This window comes from Pongo pygmaeus, chromosome 16 (assembly GCF_028885625.2).
Source record: "Pongo pygmaeus isolate AG05252 chromosome 16, NHGRI_mPonPyg2-v2.0_pri, whole genome shotgun sequence".
Taxonomy (NCBI): domain Eukaryota; kingdom Metazoa; phylum Chordata; class Mammalia; order Primates; family Hominidae; genus Pongo; species Pongo pygmaeus.
In genome coordinates this window covers 53,800,790-53,818,070 of record NC_072389.2, presented here as the reverse complement: position 1 = coordinate 53,818,070, position 17,281 = coordinate 53,800,790, and the positions used below count along the sequence as shown (strand labels likewise).

Here is a 17,281-nt window from a genome sequence, read left to right as displayed (position 1 = left end):
TAAGGGTGACATCAGAGGGGCTGATATTTCCCCTCATGGGAGCCCTGTTGCAATTAAACGTAAATCATAAGCAAAAGAGTCTTTGCTAACACACAGTTCCCATCCAGTGACATCTCTTAGAAACCACTGTTATCGAGGTTGAACTGAAAGCATTGCTCAGATGCTTCACGGAATGAGACCATCAGCATTAACATAGATACAAACTCATCTATTCCAGGCAGCTTTACCTAAGAGTTGACTGAGGAATACCTGAGTATCTGTAACAGTAGAGTGACCGTTCAAAACAAACACCAGGGTGACTTTAGACATTTTATTGTTGTCCTTCCAGGGGACCACAAGTGTTACTTCATTAGCATTTATTTTCAGGTAAAGCGTCTCAGCTCTCTCCTTATTTTACAGCTGTTTGTGAAAGTGGCTGTCTCAATGGAGGAAGATGTGTGGCTCCAAATCGATGTGCATGCACTTACGGATTTACTGGACCCCAGTGTGAAAGAGGTAATGGTTTTTAAAATCATTTGCATAAAGACATGCTGGTACCTAAAGCTGTTACTAATTTGCACAGACATTGGGTCTGCATGGCTACTTCCTGAATGTTGATGAGCTTTGAGGGGATTTCTCAGTTGTCATTGGGAAGGTCCCTAGGATGGTAAGACAGTGGCCCTGAATCTACACATGATATTCAGCAATGTTTGTCAGTCCAAGTTTACCTAAATTCAGTTATTTGCTAATTTGATGGTACTCAGTTATGAGCGTATACATAATTACCAGTTGGCATCAGGATAAAAAAGGGGAGAACTTTCTTCTGTAAGGGTAAGAATTAAGCTCTTTTTTATGCCAGTGAATTAGAGAAGTGGTCTCGAACAAAACATATGTATGGAAAGGGAGAAGTTCAGTATGAAAAGCACACCTAAAGATCTGTTGGACCCGTTGGGGGCTGTAGAGGTGTACAAGCTCAGCATTCAACACTCACCATAGATATATTGAGTGTCTGCTGAGAAGCTGCTTTGTGTAGATGGTTTATTCAGTACTCATTGCAGCCTGCTAGAGTGTGTAGAATTATCCTTAATTTTGCATGTGAGAAGATGAAGGCACAAAGAGGTCCAGGGATGTCCCCAAGGCCACATACATATGAAACCTTTAATTTGAATATGTGTTTTGTCTCTTCAAGTCTAATGTTTATTGCTGCTCTTAATTAAAAGAACATTCTACCTGATTTGCCTACCTAAAAATACAAGTATGATATTGAGATATATGTGGATATGCAATATTCTTAAGTTTTTTTTCCCTGAACTTTGGTCTTATTAATAATCTTGTCTCTACATTTATAGATTTTTTTCTCATCATCCCTAGTTATATAATGAAAGTTTAGAAGTTTTATGTTACACAAAACTGTAATTGAAAATTTGCATGAAATTTTAAACTGCAGTAATCACTTTTAGCCAAAGTTGTGTAGACATCTTATTCTAAGATGGAAAGTAAAGATTCAGTAGCAGGTGTTGATTGAATATGTCATTTAAAACATGTAATAGAGGAAAACAAAGAGCAGAGAGTGGTTTGTGAGAAATTGTTTATTTTATGTCTATGTTTATAATTTATCTAAATTCAGTTGTTTGCTAATAATGCAGTAATACCTATTTGAGCAAGAAATTCCAGGTCGATTACTTTGATTACTAGGTAAATTACATTGTATCTCTATTAATGGGACCACTGCATGGTATTGATGGGTGATGCATAATAGACCTTTACATTGCATGTTGATATCCTTTAGGAGTCCCTCCTTAAACTGCTTGTCTTTACAACTTGCACAGATGTGTTTTTATTCGCTAATAATTATAATGGTCCAGAGTACTAAAAACTATTTCTACTAGGCAGTATCATTCTGTGGCCCTATTACGTAATCAGGGAAGTTGTAGGAGATTAAAATTGTTAATGTGTAGCTTGAGGAGTGGTGTGTGAAAATAATTTCTCAGATGATAATACTGGGCTTAATTTGTTTTAGAAAAATCACTAATAAGATGAAGTTACAGGGCATTTTACCTGTAACATTTTAACTGTAAGCATTTTAACAAAGTGGTTAAAGGTTTGCTGCAAAGACTATTGATGCTCATAGTTGATATTGATGATAACACAGTCTAAAATAAAGGGCGTGATATTGAACCATTCCACAGTGATTTCTTCAAAGATTTGATCTTTGTCCAAGATTAAGAAATGCCCTGAATGGGTTAAATTACTAAGCTACTAAACAAAACTGGCATGTTACTCAGAGATTTCTCCAAGTTTGGGGGTGTCTTCAACTGCTCCCCTTCAGGAAAAAGGGCTATCCTGAAATCTGCACTAAGGTGTAAATATCTGTTGGCGCCATAGAATTTTCCCAGTGGTGATTTTCAAAATCAAATTCATCCCCAAGTGGCAGATTTTCAGGCATTTGTGGTAGTGGAGACTGGAGAGCAGAAGGCAGGCTTGCCCATTAGTAGTAGAAGGGTAGTGCCATCTACCCACTGCCTGTTTTACCCATGGGTACAGTCCCAGACCTTCAATGGGAGAAGGAAAACATGGGTGTCATTTCCCACACCACATGGGAGAGGGGAGTCTTTTTGATTCCAGAATTCTATTTCCATTTGTAGAGTCTTCACTGTTTGCTGCTCTTACGAAAGTCATCTGCTTACCTCTTTGAAGAATTAGAGGCAGTAGATCCTCTTACTTAGATGTATGTTTGTGGTTTCAAGAGTGATGAATAAAAATCTGGCACCGAGTCAGGACAGATCCATCCTGAAGTGTGGGGAAGTATTCAGGGTGACTTCCGATGGTGGGTTGGTATACTTATTGTGGTGCTTATTACTGGATAAGTACCTAGGTTGGTTGTATTCTGTTTTAACTGGGATGTGATGTTTTATTTTTTAAAGTGCACATCCGGGAGGCCTTTACTACTTTCCTTTCTCCCTTCATCTACATTTTCCCTTAGTATTCTCTCCACATCTCTTTTTATAGCATTTACCACATTGCATCAAAACAGCAAGTTTCCAATCTCCCTCACTAGAGCATGAGTTTTCAGGAGCAACTACAGTTTCATCATCTTCTTAATTCTAGCCTTACTGTGTGATGCACAGTACACGACCCATAGATGATGAATTGGATTCATTTAATAGCATCAGAAAATCTGGAGATATAATGATCGGATATGAACAAGTATCTCCTGGAAATAATTGCTGTTTGCCAACAGTCCTGGATATTGGTTTCATTGGTTTCATGCTAAACAGAGCGATCACAATGTTGATACCTAATTTAATTTGGTCCCATCTTTCAGAAGAATGATCTTTCAGGTCCACGAGACTGTCATTTTTCAGTTAACAGGGATGCGAAAAGGAGGAATGTTTTAATCAAAACTAAGTAACAATAAAAACAAAAGCAAAAACCTCTTATCATGATGTACTACACATGTAAGGGAACATTTAGAATGTCAGTTACAAGTACTTCTCAGGATAAAGATCTATGTCCCTGGGAGATCTTGGAACTTTCATACATTAATAACTACCTCAGAGACCCACTATGAGTGTGAAATACACCTTTGGGGGTCATACTGGCAGGATTTGTATCACATTAAGCCAATAAGTCAATCTTAATCATCCATGAACATAGTATTTTGGTTTTGTGATGGAGAGAAGCGGCAGATCTCATGCTTGAATTATGAATCATAACAGTCATGTAACAGTGTAATAAGATTATAAAGCAATTTGTCTTACTTGCAGCCTTTTGCCATTAAGATAAGTTTGTTTAAAAAAATTCTTGGCTGGCCAGCCTCATCCCCAGTGGGCAGGTAGCAATGATATATTTTACCATTGCCATTACCATTGTTTCTCTACACCCAGAGGATGAAAAATAGAGACCTGTGGCTTATTTGGCCTGTGGTGTCTACTTTTTAAAAGCTGAATAGGAATATCTTTAAATACATCTTCTAGTTTGTCATAGTCCCCACCACTGCCTATTGTCACATCTTGCTCAAGTTCATTCATTTAGCTTAGGTATTAGCCCTTGTGAGCATTCAAGTTTGCCACCTCCTGCTGCTTTCTCTGTCAAAGATTGTGTCTCTTTATTTTTTTTAACCACAAGTTTCTTTAATTTTTCTTCCTGTCACTTTTTTTTAGTAAGTTCACATTTGTGGTTTTCTTGTTGCCTCCTACTCCGACCCTTTGCCTTCTCTCTGCATGGGCCTTGAGCAACTAGTAGAACTTAATCACTGTCTTAGCTCAGTGGTACAGTATGTTAGCATTTGTTATCAGATTATTGAAGTGAGGTCAGTGCCTGTTTTGGCAATGACAATACAAGCTAGTCGTATATTGCCATAGTTACTGCTAACAAAAAAACTGTGTGGAATCACTTTCTCTTGCCATCTTGCCTCAGAATGCACATTTAAAATCTTGTTAAATGCCTTTGTATTAAACACAGTGAATCATATGAGTGGATGAGACTTTTCAGGGTCATGACAAAAGAGAGAAGAGTGATGGAGACAGACCTGAACTTGGAGATGGGGGTGGGGTGTGATGATGGGGCTTAGGGAAGAAGAGAAACAAAGAGACACAGCAAGAGAACCAGGAGAGCATTGCGCCAAACAAACAAAAAAGAGTTCAAGAAATAACTTGGCAATTGTTAGACTCATCGAAGGTCTGAGAATGAGAATCATAAAGCGGCCATTGGACGTAAGAACAGCTGACATGTACTGAGTACTTGCAGTGTGCCAGGCAGTGTGCTAAGCACTTCACTTTGATGATTTGCAATAACATTATGAGAAAAATCCTGTAGTAAGTCCCATTTTATGGAGGAATAAGCAGAGGCAAAGAGAGATCAAGTGCCTTGTCCAAGAAGGGACAGCTTATAAGTGGTAAAATAAAGGCCTGAACCTAGACATTCTGGCTCCTAAGCCTGTGCACATAACCACTGTGTAGTACTTGGACTTCACTGGAAAGGGGCCACTTGCAACTCTAAAGACCTCACTGGAAAGGGGCCACTCATAACTCTAAAGACTTTTCTGAGGAATGGTAAGAAGAAACCTAGAACTATGAATTTTAGAATGGAAGTCAAGATGAAAAGGCAAAAGAAAGGATTCTTGCGTATTCTTGGATGTTTCAAATGTAGGGTTTTGGAATATTCCTCTATTTGATTTATTTCAATGTACGAATCTGCTCTTGGAAAGAGAGAGATTCCTGTGTGTTTACAGGACATATAAATGTGCTCCAAAGGACTGAACTAACATGCCTGGAAGTAGACATATGGAATGAATATTGTCATTTAGTGCAGTTATCATGGAAAGTTATATAGTTTTCTTGTAATATTACAACTGCTCAAAATGTGTTTGGAACCCTTTTTTGGAGGTGCCTTTACAGAATCAGCAATACATTCAAATCAGTGTGTGATTTTTTTTTTCCCTTTTGAGGAGGCATTTGAGTTTTCAGAAACAGCCTACAATAATTTACTGTTAATTCTAGTGACTACGGTGGGTAATCACACATTTTAGCTGTTTGGGATCAAAAGCAGACTTAGATTTAAAAAATAGTAAAAACAATTTTCTCATGTGGTTCATAAAGCACATGGAATTGGTTTAATGTTTTAATGTCAAACTTTATGTGAGCCAGAGGATGAAGCCTTTTGGAAGCATAAATGCAAATAGCAAGAACTTTTCTCTCATTTCTCCATCTGAAGCTCCTCATCATGTATCCTCAGAATATTAGCATGCACATGGACGCTTCTAAATCCTGTTGCATTTGTTCTGTGTTAAATTCCTACCCAAGTCTAAACTGTGAAGACAATACTTGGATTGCTGCCAACTTAAGAAAGGCTGTTGGCTGTTAGGCTGGCTATCATTAGATAAAGTATAGGGGAAAGCATTGTTGAACTGATAGCCTTAAGGAAAAGGAACAATTGGGGCCAAAGTGGAGTAGAATAAAAATGAGAGGATGGAAATAATCCTTAGTTCATTAGAGAAGCAGAACAGTTGAAAGTGAACTAGCTCTTCATGCATGTACTTGCTTCCTAGGAAATTACAGTCTTAATGAAGCTGAAAAGGTTTTTGTATTTGTTTGCACAATAATGAAACAGAACAGAACAAACAACAGCTAGGTTGATTGTAATTCCACTTCCTTCTTATATGTGCAGTTGACATTTGAGAAACTTATCCTCACACCTTGTTTCTCTGATGATATAAAAATGATTTTGCACAGATATCTTTCTAATGATTTTATTGAATGACTTTCAAAAATACTGCATTAAGCAATTGATAAACACATATTATATAAATCCAAAAAGGCAGCATCTATACTGTGTCTAATGAATGGAAAGGACTAACATGTAATTATCCAAATATATAATAATCAGATAGTCCATTTTGGAAACACTTGCTTCGAAAAAGAAAGTAAAAACATTACCTTATCTCAAGACCTGTTTAGAGAGCTTTATGGAATCAGGAGCTGATTTTCCTGTGCTTTTTTTCCCCTGGTGTTTTTCAGGAAGGTATTAATAAAATATAGATTCATTTTTTTTCTCTATGTGGAAGTAAGTTTTACACAGCTGCATTTCTGACACGAATTTTACATAATTTTAAATTGTAGGTGGCTATCACTAAAGTTCCCAGGGTAATGCCACAGGCTAACTCCCATTCTCCATGTGCCTTTGGAAGACAGAGCTCTGTGAACTATGTATATTTTCTTCTTTCCAAAAGCAAAAAACAATAAACTGTCATTACTAAACTATACTGAAGGCCTCTATGAACCTCTCTTTTGGTATTTAGTTTCAATGGAAAGTAACAATGTGGCTGGGCGCGGTGGCTCACGCCTGTAATCCCAGCACTTTGGGAGGCTGCGGCAGGCGGATCACGAGGTCAGGAGATTGAGACCATCCTGGCTCTACTGTGAAACCCTGTCTCTACTACAAATAGAAAAACAAAATTAGCCGGGCGTGGTGGCGGGCGCCTGTAGTCCCAGTTACTCGGGAGGCTGAGGTGGGAGAATGGCGTGAACCCGGGAGGTGGAGCTTGCAGTGAGCCGAGATGGCGCCACTGCACTCCAACCTGGGCGACAGAGCGAGATGCCGTCTCAAAAAAAAAAAAAAAGAAAGAAAGAAAGTGACAATGTGTAAGATAGCAGGGGCAGAATGCCCTAAATGTTACTGTGCGTCTACAGTGGTATTGCAACATTTGTGGCAGCTGGTGGATCATTGAATAAACTAGATTTTCCTAGAATAGTTCCAGGAATTGCATCTATTGACACACACACTTGTTTTTTTGTGGCTGGGTAACTGTATACACTGAGGGAACACATGCTGCTCTGTCTCTGCACATACGTGGTATGAACAAGCAGCGGGGATGGGATGCAACCAGAAAGAAGCTTGATTTTTGTCTCCCACTCACTGTCCCTCTCGGCCCACTTTGTAGGCTACTTCTTCTCCTGCTGGTAGATGAAATCATCTGGTCTGTTTTAGACTTTCTCCCCTGCAGGTCCCTTAATGGGGGCAGAGGCATCTGTGCTCTGACTGTTGCTGACATTTCCTTCCTCAATTGCTGGGCATCCAGTGGTACCTCCAGCTTCTCGAGTTCTCTTTGCTGCTCCAAGGAACCATCTGGGAAAGGAGCTAGGCTCAGTCCACATCAGCTTTCTTTTTGGTGGCCCCTAGCTTGTTGGCAGAAAACATTCATGCATTTTTTCTGCCACGATAAATTGCTGGAGTGCAAACTATTGACACATTAGCAAATGCTCATTGGAACCATTGTCCAAGCATCTGGCCAGACAGTTTCCAGGCATTTGACAGTCCCTAGTCCACAGTGTCCTCCAGACTTCTGGGGATAGGTATCATGCAATCTGAGGAGTCTCCCTGAAGCCTCTCTCATGACTTGGCATCATAATGTGGCCCTCCACCAGTTTCCCAGGAAGGGCTAGTAATAGCCCAGCTCTCTCCAGAGTAACCCGCTTCCCATCACTTGCTACTTTGGACATATTTGAATACTCCTGATATGCATAAAGGCTTAAGAGGTCATCATCACCCACTTTGCAAATTATGCATCAAAATATCACACTTGACTTAGAAGGTGGCATCTGTTCCCTTGGTGCTTCAATTGAAATTTTGATTCTAACATTCTCTTGTGTTATCAAAGCTAATCATTTAATACAACTGTTAAATTTAGTGTCATGGTTTCATCTTCAAAAACAGTTTTTTTAACTTCATTTTTTAGCTCTTATGAACTTATTAAAAAGATAAAACTAATTTTTATAAGTCGTTAGCCCCACATTTAATATTTGAACCACTTTTCGATCTTGGATGTTCAAACAGTAGAACAGTACTGAACAATAGAAATATAATGTGAGCCACATATATAATTTTAACTTTTCTTGTAGCCACATGAAAAAGTAAAAGGAAACAGGTGAAATTAATTTTAATAATATATTTTATTTAACTCAATATATCTGAAAGTTTTATGTCAGTAGATACTCAGTATTAAAAATTATCTATGAGATATATTGTATTCTCTTTTCCATTCTAAGTCATTGAAATCCAATGCATATATTATACCACATCTCAGTTTGGACCAGCTAATATCCACATGTGGCTATCATCTAGGACAGCACAACTCTGGAACTTCCAGTAATACATATCCAAACTTTACCCAAAGTATCTACTAGATTTCCAGTTTTCTTTCTTTTCCTTCCTTCTGCTGCTGCTCCAACTCTTCAGAAAGCAGCATCTTAGAAAATCAAAGAGAGGCTGCATTGATATTTGAAAAGTAAACCATTAAAAAAAAGAACTGGGGCCTCAGAGCTGAGCCTAATTTCTCAGGTTCTCTGTCTTAGTAGAAGTTTGATCAAATATAAGTGATAAAGCTCAATCTCTTGCAGTCATGTCAATTAGATATAACAACTACAGCATATATTTAATAAAGCCTTGACACTAAGCTATGCATGATGATATAATCATGAGAGGAGTGTATGGCTCTTGTCATGAGGGACTTAAAATAATTTTTGGAAAGACAGACATGCATACTATATTGGAAATAGTTAAGTAACCAAGCAGGGCCAGGATTTAGCTAGGCAGAGGAGATAAAGGAAAGTACTACAGGTAAAGGGAAGAGTTAGTACAGATTTAGAGGCTCATATTGACCTGGGGAAAAGGGAGGACCCTGCTGTGTCAGCTTTCATGGTACTGGAGCCCTTCTATGGGAGAAGAGGCAAAGGCACAACGTCAACTCACATAACTCCAAAGAAGGGAGGGTCTATTGCAAGCCTCTCTGTGATGCCCTTCCATTCTATTGAACTGTGCTTCTGTACAATTTCTGTCTGAAGCAGGATATTGGGATTAAAAAATGCCCCTTTGTATGTATAAATTAGTGGGAAGACTGGTCTATTTCTGAAACTGTTTTCACTTTCTTATAGACGGCATTCAGGAAATCCTTACCAATTTTATATGCCCAACTGAGAGTACTTCAGAACACTTAATGTTTATGTTCCCAGTAGTTATGGTCTCTAGAGAGTCTATGCTGTTTTTGGTTTATGAACATATGTGGGACAAATACATGGGGCTTCATGGTCCCGACGATGTGCCAAAGTACTTTTTATAGAACATCAGTCCTGTGAGGGGTTCCATGAAATAAAGTTGCCGTGGATATAATATCATTTTTGGAAACTCCATCCCATGTCTTCTTCTTGGGGAGGCACTGGGTATGTTAGCTCTTGGGAGTCCTGCAGGAAGGAAACTGTTTTTACTTAGTTTAACTCACATCTCCAAGCCCATGAATTTTAGAATTTCTTCTTTCCAATTTATTTTCCCTTAACACCTTTAATGTCTTCATCTTGGAGATCTGGATTCTTATTATTTTGACAGTCATTTTGAAAGTCATTTGACATCTGCATGACAACATTTTCATATTCTAGACAGATGTTTTGAAGCCATATATTATCCACATTTTAAAGATAAATATTTGCCTAAATGTCTAGAGGTTTTTGGAGGAAGATCTTCATTATTTAATCATTCACCTTTTGGGTTCCTAAGAGGATTCATTTGACCATAAATTTAAACACAGCATGAGACACTCATTCTTTGGGGTTTGGTTCTCAAATACTTTAAAGAATCATATAGGAAAGCTGGACTATCCCATTAAATACCGATAACTTCCTAGTTTTTAATGGCTTGATGTGGTCAGTATGCATGCCATCCTGGTTCTGGTTCTTATCAGCCACTGGGGGTACTACTTCTAGAACTAGGAGTATGAGATATTCTTAGAGCTAGAGCTCCCTTTTCTATACTGGTTAGATCCTTTTCTTTCAAGGTTAAGTTTAAGTCTCATTCTCTCCCCAATCATTTCCTGAGTATAGGAAGCCAGCCCCCAAACCCCCACCCCAACCAGCCCTGTCAGTTTCTATGCAACTTTGCTGACATGGCCACCTCTGGCCTCCTGGACCCCGCCCACATTTCAGTTGCTCAGTGAATCTATTAAGTTTTTGGTTTTTGCCATTCACTTTAAGGATTACATCAGACATTTTAGCATTTTTATTCCTCCAATGAATTCTTGTTTTTCTTGCATTTTATTACATTTTAAACTGATTAAGTGACCCAGTGCTTGTCTTTGGGGATATGTACTCATGATTTTTAAATATTTACTAAGAGGTAAAGAATGAGCATATTCACCTTGTCAAAAAACTTTTTTTCCATGTACATTTATTGATTTTTGTGTTGAAATACTTCTATCAGCATAAAACCATCTAGAATTTTGTTTCATGGCTTCAGGAAGCCTTATCAGCAAATTGCAATATTTAAGTTTCCTTAAAAATATTTTCTTTACTAAGTGAAACATAAATCATCTATTAATTTTAAAATATGAAATAATTATATAGGTATTATTTCAGTATTTTCTTTAAAAAGTCAATTTGGTTTATCAGTCCCATCATCTGGGAATTACACAATTGGCTAATCTGCTTTTGGGACTACTAAAATAGAGGTTTATGTATAGTCTCTCAGTCAGACTATGGTACTCCCCATAGGCCAAAGACTAGAAATTAGATCTGATACTTCTTCCTATTTCACTACCAAGCTTAGAGCTGTGAAGAGAGTAGGTATCTATTAAATATTTGTTGATTTGCATAATTTAACTGTGGGCTCTTGAAGTCGATGAGAGGGAGTGTTTAAATGTTAAATACATCTGTTTAATCCAACATTCTAAGGAAAGACATTCAGGACAACAATATTTATAAATCTGTGTGTATGTTATATGGAAATATGAGTGTAGTTATTTATAACTGAAATATTGTAGGAAGTGAATGCATGAAAGAAAGTTCTCCAACTTTCCTACCATATTCCCTCAGTGATAATCTTTTGTCTCTGAACTGTTTCAGAAGAGCTTTATAAGTAAACAATAGATTGGGATATTTGTTTTCTCAGGAAATAAAGAATGTTCTAATGGTTCAGTTTATAAGATAGACCCATTTCTATCTGTGTCCTTAGAGAGCCGTTATTCTCTTGCCTGCCCTCTCCTAGGAGGCGTTATTGACCGTTACCATTGTAGGCACTGAACCAGGCTGAAAGAGAAGCCTTACAGGATGGAGGCAACTTTTATCCAAATTGAAAATGTTTTTATAAACATACATTAGCTCTTCATGAACCATTTGTTTCCTGAAGTCCCAATGGAAATGATCATATTCTGTTTGGGATTCCAATGATATATTCTTTAAACTAAGACTCATGAACGTTAAAAGGCCAAAGCGAAGCCAGAAGTAAATTTTGACTCATTCTTTATATAATCATTTGAAAACTTCACTTGAAAGCTGGAGAAAATTTTGGAACTTTCTTGTTCTACTATGGAGAAGATAAAAGCAGAAGCATCCACAGTATCTTAATGATATAAAACTGGCTTTGGAAAGTAGTATGTAATAGAATTCAGATTGTCCTTGGAGGAAAACAACCCTAAAACACCATAGAAAATTCTTTATTTATTTTTTTTCAGACAGCATAATTTGGAGTGGGATTGGGCTATTTCTTTTCAGACCTTATTTAGGCCTCATTTCTTTCTACAGTGTTCTCCACATTGCCAAGCAGAACAAGCTATCACAAAACTAAACAAAAGGCAGTGCCTAGAAGGCATCCCATCCCTTGACGGAGCCAACTGGGAGTGTACCCAGGACTTTCCTGTTCTCATGACTCCTGGGGTTGTTATTCTTTACTTTTTATGAATGAGACAAAATGATAGTGAAATTATTTTCAGAACTAAATCATATCTCAAAGGAGTCTTCATTCCGACTTGTCAGTATCACATGACAGTCATTTTAATGTTTTCATTTAAAATGTCTAATTAGGAGGAGTTGTGTTTTTCTAATTGCCTAGCCATTCCTAGAAAACTGATCACGAACTCACACTGAGGATAAATCTTGCTACTTGCTGGGTTGGTGGCCTTGAGCAAGTTACTGCATGTCTCTCAGGCACAGTTTCCTAATCTATACAATGAGGGTAATGATAGTATTTATCTAGTAAGATTGTTAGGAAGATTAAGTGAGATAATCCACAAAGTACTTAGCACAGGATCTGGCACATAATACATGTATAAGAAATGTTAGCTATTTTAAATTCACATGAAAGTGAGGGTAATCTTGGTTGACAAGTATCATTTCATTAACAGTGTCATGAAATGTTCACATATCACTGAAATTACACCTAAACTTAAAGGCCTCATTTTGACCATTTTTTCCACTTAGAAGTTTTGTTATTTTACTTGAACAGCGTATTTTTTGGATCCCCTATTCAGATGAAACCCAACATTCTTGAGCTGGATATAGAAAGGTCAACATCAAGATAGAAGCACATCAGTGATGTGCTTTTCTTTAGTACACATTCAACTGTTGCAATTGTAATGAAGGCTAAAACTGCAATAGTGCAAATAGTAATAAAGAAAGAGAAAATGAAGGGGTAAGGGGAAACTATTTCCATAAAATGTAATGGTGACTGTGGCTGGGAAGCATTTGTTCTCCCAATAACTAACCAAAAGTTCCTGAAAGATTTGCTTACTTTTACTGACATATATACAGGTACAGAAGGGAAAATGAACTTGTCTTTTCAGAAAAGGCCAATAACGAAATATAAGAGGTACTTAGCTATTAGAAATGTGGCATTCTAAAATCAATGAGAGGTAATAGACACTTACCCATCAGTAAAATAAACTGAACACCTCTGTAAAGTATATATTCAGTTTCCAGGTGGCTGTAAGACCTGAAGTCTACAAATATGGCCTGGTCAGGTTGGATGGGAGTGGGGGATGCTTTTACTCATGGAACCATGTGCCATTCTTCTTTCGTTGCAAAGGACTAAAAGTGTTAGTCCCAGAGGACTAAAGTTAGAAAAATCAAAACATTTGGTTATTTTAAACCCACAAATTTCAAGCTGCCCTCGTTAGTGTTCAGTTTTGTTAAATCTATCCATAAAAAGGTGTGATGTTAAGCTGAAAAGAAATTGTTCTAAGACGAAGAGCAGAGGTGTGAGTTTATCTATCATGCATGAGTATTTCTCAGGCACTATGCTAATGACTGGAGGTGTATAATAATGAATGGAACCCATGCATCCCGCCTTCTGGAGTCGCATTCTGGTGGGGAGATGGAAGCAGTGGTTAGAAGGGCATGTGTAGAAAGGCTGGCCGCACATTGAGAGGTGTGCAGTGGTGCTGTGACTCCCACACTGGGAATAGGAGCTCTGTACATTTTTCTATAACACATTAGAAGTCTGATGGCTCCAGCTGACCATGAGACTCTTCCCAAAGGAGCCTCTGGAATACCGACTTTGTTAAGTTGAGAGAGCTCTTCTTATAGGTTTCCAGTGCCCTTGAAAGTCAGAGGGATCTTGAGTCTTTTGCTGCTTATATTGCTTTTCCTCTAATCCTTGTGCTCCCACGGGGACTCTGATCCCTAGCTTTCCCCCAGAAACGTTAATGAACTGGAACTCAAGTATCCAAAAAAAATGCAAGTACACCACAAAAATGGTTTGTTTAGGCGTCAAACATTTTGAGATAATGCATACTTTTGAATGGATGCCTGCAGTCTTGTCCCTGGGGAATGCCTTTGGATGTCATGCAATCCTGGCTTCAATAAATCATTTGCTGTTTGGACAAGTCGTGGCCACCACGTCAGTCACTAGATACATTTGTAATGGTTTACGTGAACAATAACAACAACCACCTAGCAACACACTGTTTGGTCATGTCATTTTTTTCTAATACCACATGTGGTTTTGTGGGCTTTAGAAGAATAAATTCTTACTGCATCTAAAAGGTCTTGAAAATTAAACAGCAAATATTGTTGGAGGCCTACTATGCACAATAGGTGAAATCACACTGCATGGTGTAAGAATAAAACATGGGTCTTTGCTAGTTTATTAGTAATTTTATACTCCACATGGGAGAGACTATTTCTGTTCTGTTCAACATTTTACATCTAATGCCTGACACGCGGTAGCTCAGCAAGTATTTGTTGACTGGAAAAATGAACAAATGAGTAGTTTTCAGGCATAGTTTATTTCTTGAATTTCCTGTAATTCAAAAAAGGAATGACTGATCTACCATCTGTACTTTTTAGCCGATAGTTTTTTCCCTCGACTTTTTAAAACCATGAACACAACAGTGTCAGGTAGAGGCAAGTGTATTCTGTGAAATGTTAATACCTCAGAGATGCCACATTTATGTGATCCCTTCCATTTATGCAGCACTTAACGAACACATACCACCTCAGTCAGTCCTTGGGGCAACCCTTCATATTTTATAGAAAAGAGTGAGATTGAAGGGGAACCTCTGTGACTCAGAATTCTAAGGCATGTGTCTAGGAATGAGACTTATGTCTTCTCAGTCATCCCAGACTATGGGGCATCTATATTCTCCAACATGTATTTGCTTGCTTTTAGAGCTCACTGTGGTCACTAGCATTACCTTTTGTTATTATTAACTATCTTTTAATTTTAGCTCTATCTTTGTTCTTTCCTCTCATTTTGCACACCTTTTTGATTTTCAGTCAGACTGCTGACACTTTGCTATTTCTGTTCTCTGTGTCTCTTAGACACTATGTCAATTTTAAAAATTTCAAATTTGAGGGAACTAGGCAATATTTAGAATTAATTTTGTCAAGGAGAGCTTGTCTTTAATTGTAAATGGATATTATGTGGTGAAAACACTTGGCTTAGCTGAAATTGAGCTATGCATAGAATCAGAAGACAATCTGGTCCTGATGGAGTCTGAGAACACACAGGCATGGATAATCTGGATGTGTGAATGAATGAACTGCTGCTGTGTCACACTGCCTGGGACATCCTTCTGTTGGAATTTCTGTGAAAGTAGACCAGGCATATTGCATATTGGAGTGTGTATTCAAGGAAGAGTTGAGAATTGGTTTTCCTTTATGACCTCTTTGTTTTCTTCTGCATGTATCAGGAGATTTGCAGTTTCTGTCATATAAAAACTACTGGAAATTTAGAATTATCTCTCTAAGAGCATGAGCCCCATGAGAACAGGGCGTTTGACTGTCTAATCACAGTGGCTAGAAAATGTCTGACACAGAGTAGATGCTCAATAATATTTGTTGAATTAAAGAATGGATCTGGCATATATACAGCTGATCACTTTTAGCAATAGGACATGGGTTGATGGTGTAGTGAATGATTTGTTGGTGCATTGCTGTGATGATGTTCTGAGCTCACCCTGCCTCAGTTACTCAATGACAGCAAGTTCAAGTTATGTCAGAGTTGGTGTTTGGCTCTTGTCTGCCCCACTATACAAGTGCATGCAGTTCTGGTCTCCATTTTGGTGGATCGTTTCCTACCCTCTGGCTCGCTATACTTGATTATGAAATTATAATTGGCTTTCGTTTATCTCTGTAGGATAGAATAGTAACTGCAGCTAATCTGTGGCTGAAAATAGGGAGATAAGAATGAAAATAATTAAAATGGATCACTCTGGGTAGCCTGAAGTGACATGGATTAATGTGCTATCAGTTTTTTTCCCCCTGAGAAACATTTGGTCACAAGGAAGTTTGGCTTTCAGAAGAAATTCAAATTTGGGTGTGTGGCTTTTGGCATAGTCTAGCATCACTGGAATGGTCTAAAGTAGATGTTTCTTTTTTTCCCATGCCTTCCTGTGGGTGTTCAGAACAACCCAGTCTTTTGACTGTAGGGTTATCTGCCATTCGTAGACTGAGCATTTCTTGCCAAGTCATATGGAGAAGCCAGTTATCGAGTGCACTTGGAGCAGAAGATAATACTTGGCTGAAGCATCCCAGAAAGCCTAAAAAGCTAATGTCAGAGGGATATAATGTAGAGTTTCTAAGGAGAGGTGGAGAAAGAGACTGATGGATCGATTGCTTGATCTCCAAAGGGCAGGGGCTCTACCACATGTTTCATAGTGCTAGGAAATGGCAAACTTTAAAAAGGTGTTTTTCAGTTGCCCCAAGAAATACAAACGTGAGCTTGTCTGACTGTCAGGGACGAATGGTCCTAGTGCATGCATGATGACTGTATGTTCTTCTTTGATAGCACCACGGTGTGGGTAGGTATGAGGATCTGTTGGCTCAGGAGCAATTGGAAAAACTGGACAAGGTAGGAAAAGAAAATGAAACTAAGAGGTTGGATCGAGAAATACCAAGAAGGGTAGAAATTTCAAGCTTTTTTTAACTTCAGTAACTGTAAGAGAGAAAGAAAGAATGAAACAGAAATGTCTGACTCTGTCCCTTCAATTTCAAAACATATTTTGTAGCTCTCCACTGACTGGTTTCTTCATTATTTATTTAATAGGCTCCTTTGTTAGCTTCAGGAAGTTAATACTAGTGACAATTCTTTTAGTCGTATTGGGTTGCTAAAAAGCTGTGGACCCTACCACATACCACAGTTTAGATTAATTGAATCTAAGTGTGCATGAGTTTGGTTAAATATGTAAGAGGGATTTATTATTAAGAGCTCTTCTTAGGACATACGAGCTTGGAAGAGCCTGATTTATAACTTAGGAGCTTTTTGACTTTGTGAAGGGATGGGACATAAAGTGTTCTTTTCCAGAGTGATGTGGACTGAGATAAGATTTATAGATTAGTGAAAGAAGTCCACGTCTCAGTCAAAAGATTTCCAGAAATGTTCTCCTCATTATTCTTCAGAGACCTGAGCTATTCCAGATGTCCATAGGTTTCAGAAAGGTAGCTTCTGGGGAGTTGAGACTTTCTAAAAGATGAAAATGTCAACTTTCTTCCTTCCCTGCTTTTTTGAGATGGTAGTAGAGCCATATATTCAACTGTATGTA

At 38.1% G+C, this 17,281-nt stretch overlaps 1 protein-coding gene across 1 annotated transcript in view; it reads left to right on the top strand.

The window, feature by feature from the left end:
• Positions 1–17,281, top strand: part of FBN1 (fibrillin 1) — a 235,403-nt gene that overhangs the window by 49,003 nt on the left and 169,119 nt on the right. Inside the window, exon 6 of the mRNA XM_054450928.2 lies at positions 400–495. Within this exon, the coding sequence (XP_054306903.1) occupies positions 400–495 (96 nt within the window). The remainder of the gene's footprint in view (positions 1–399; positions 496–17,281) is intronic.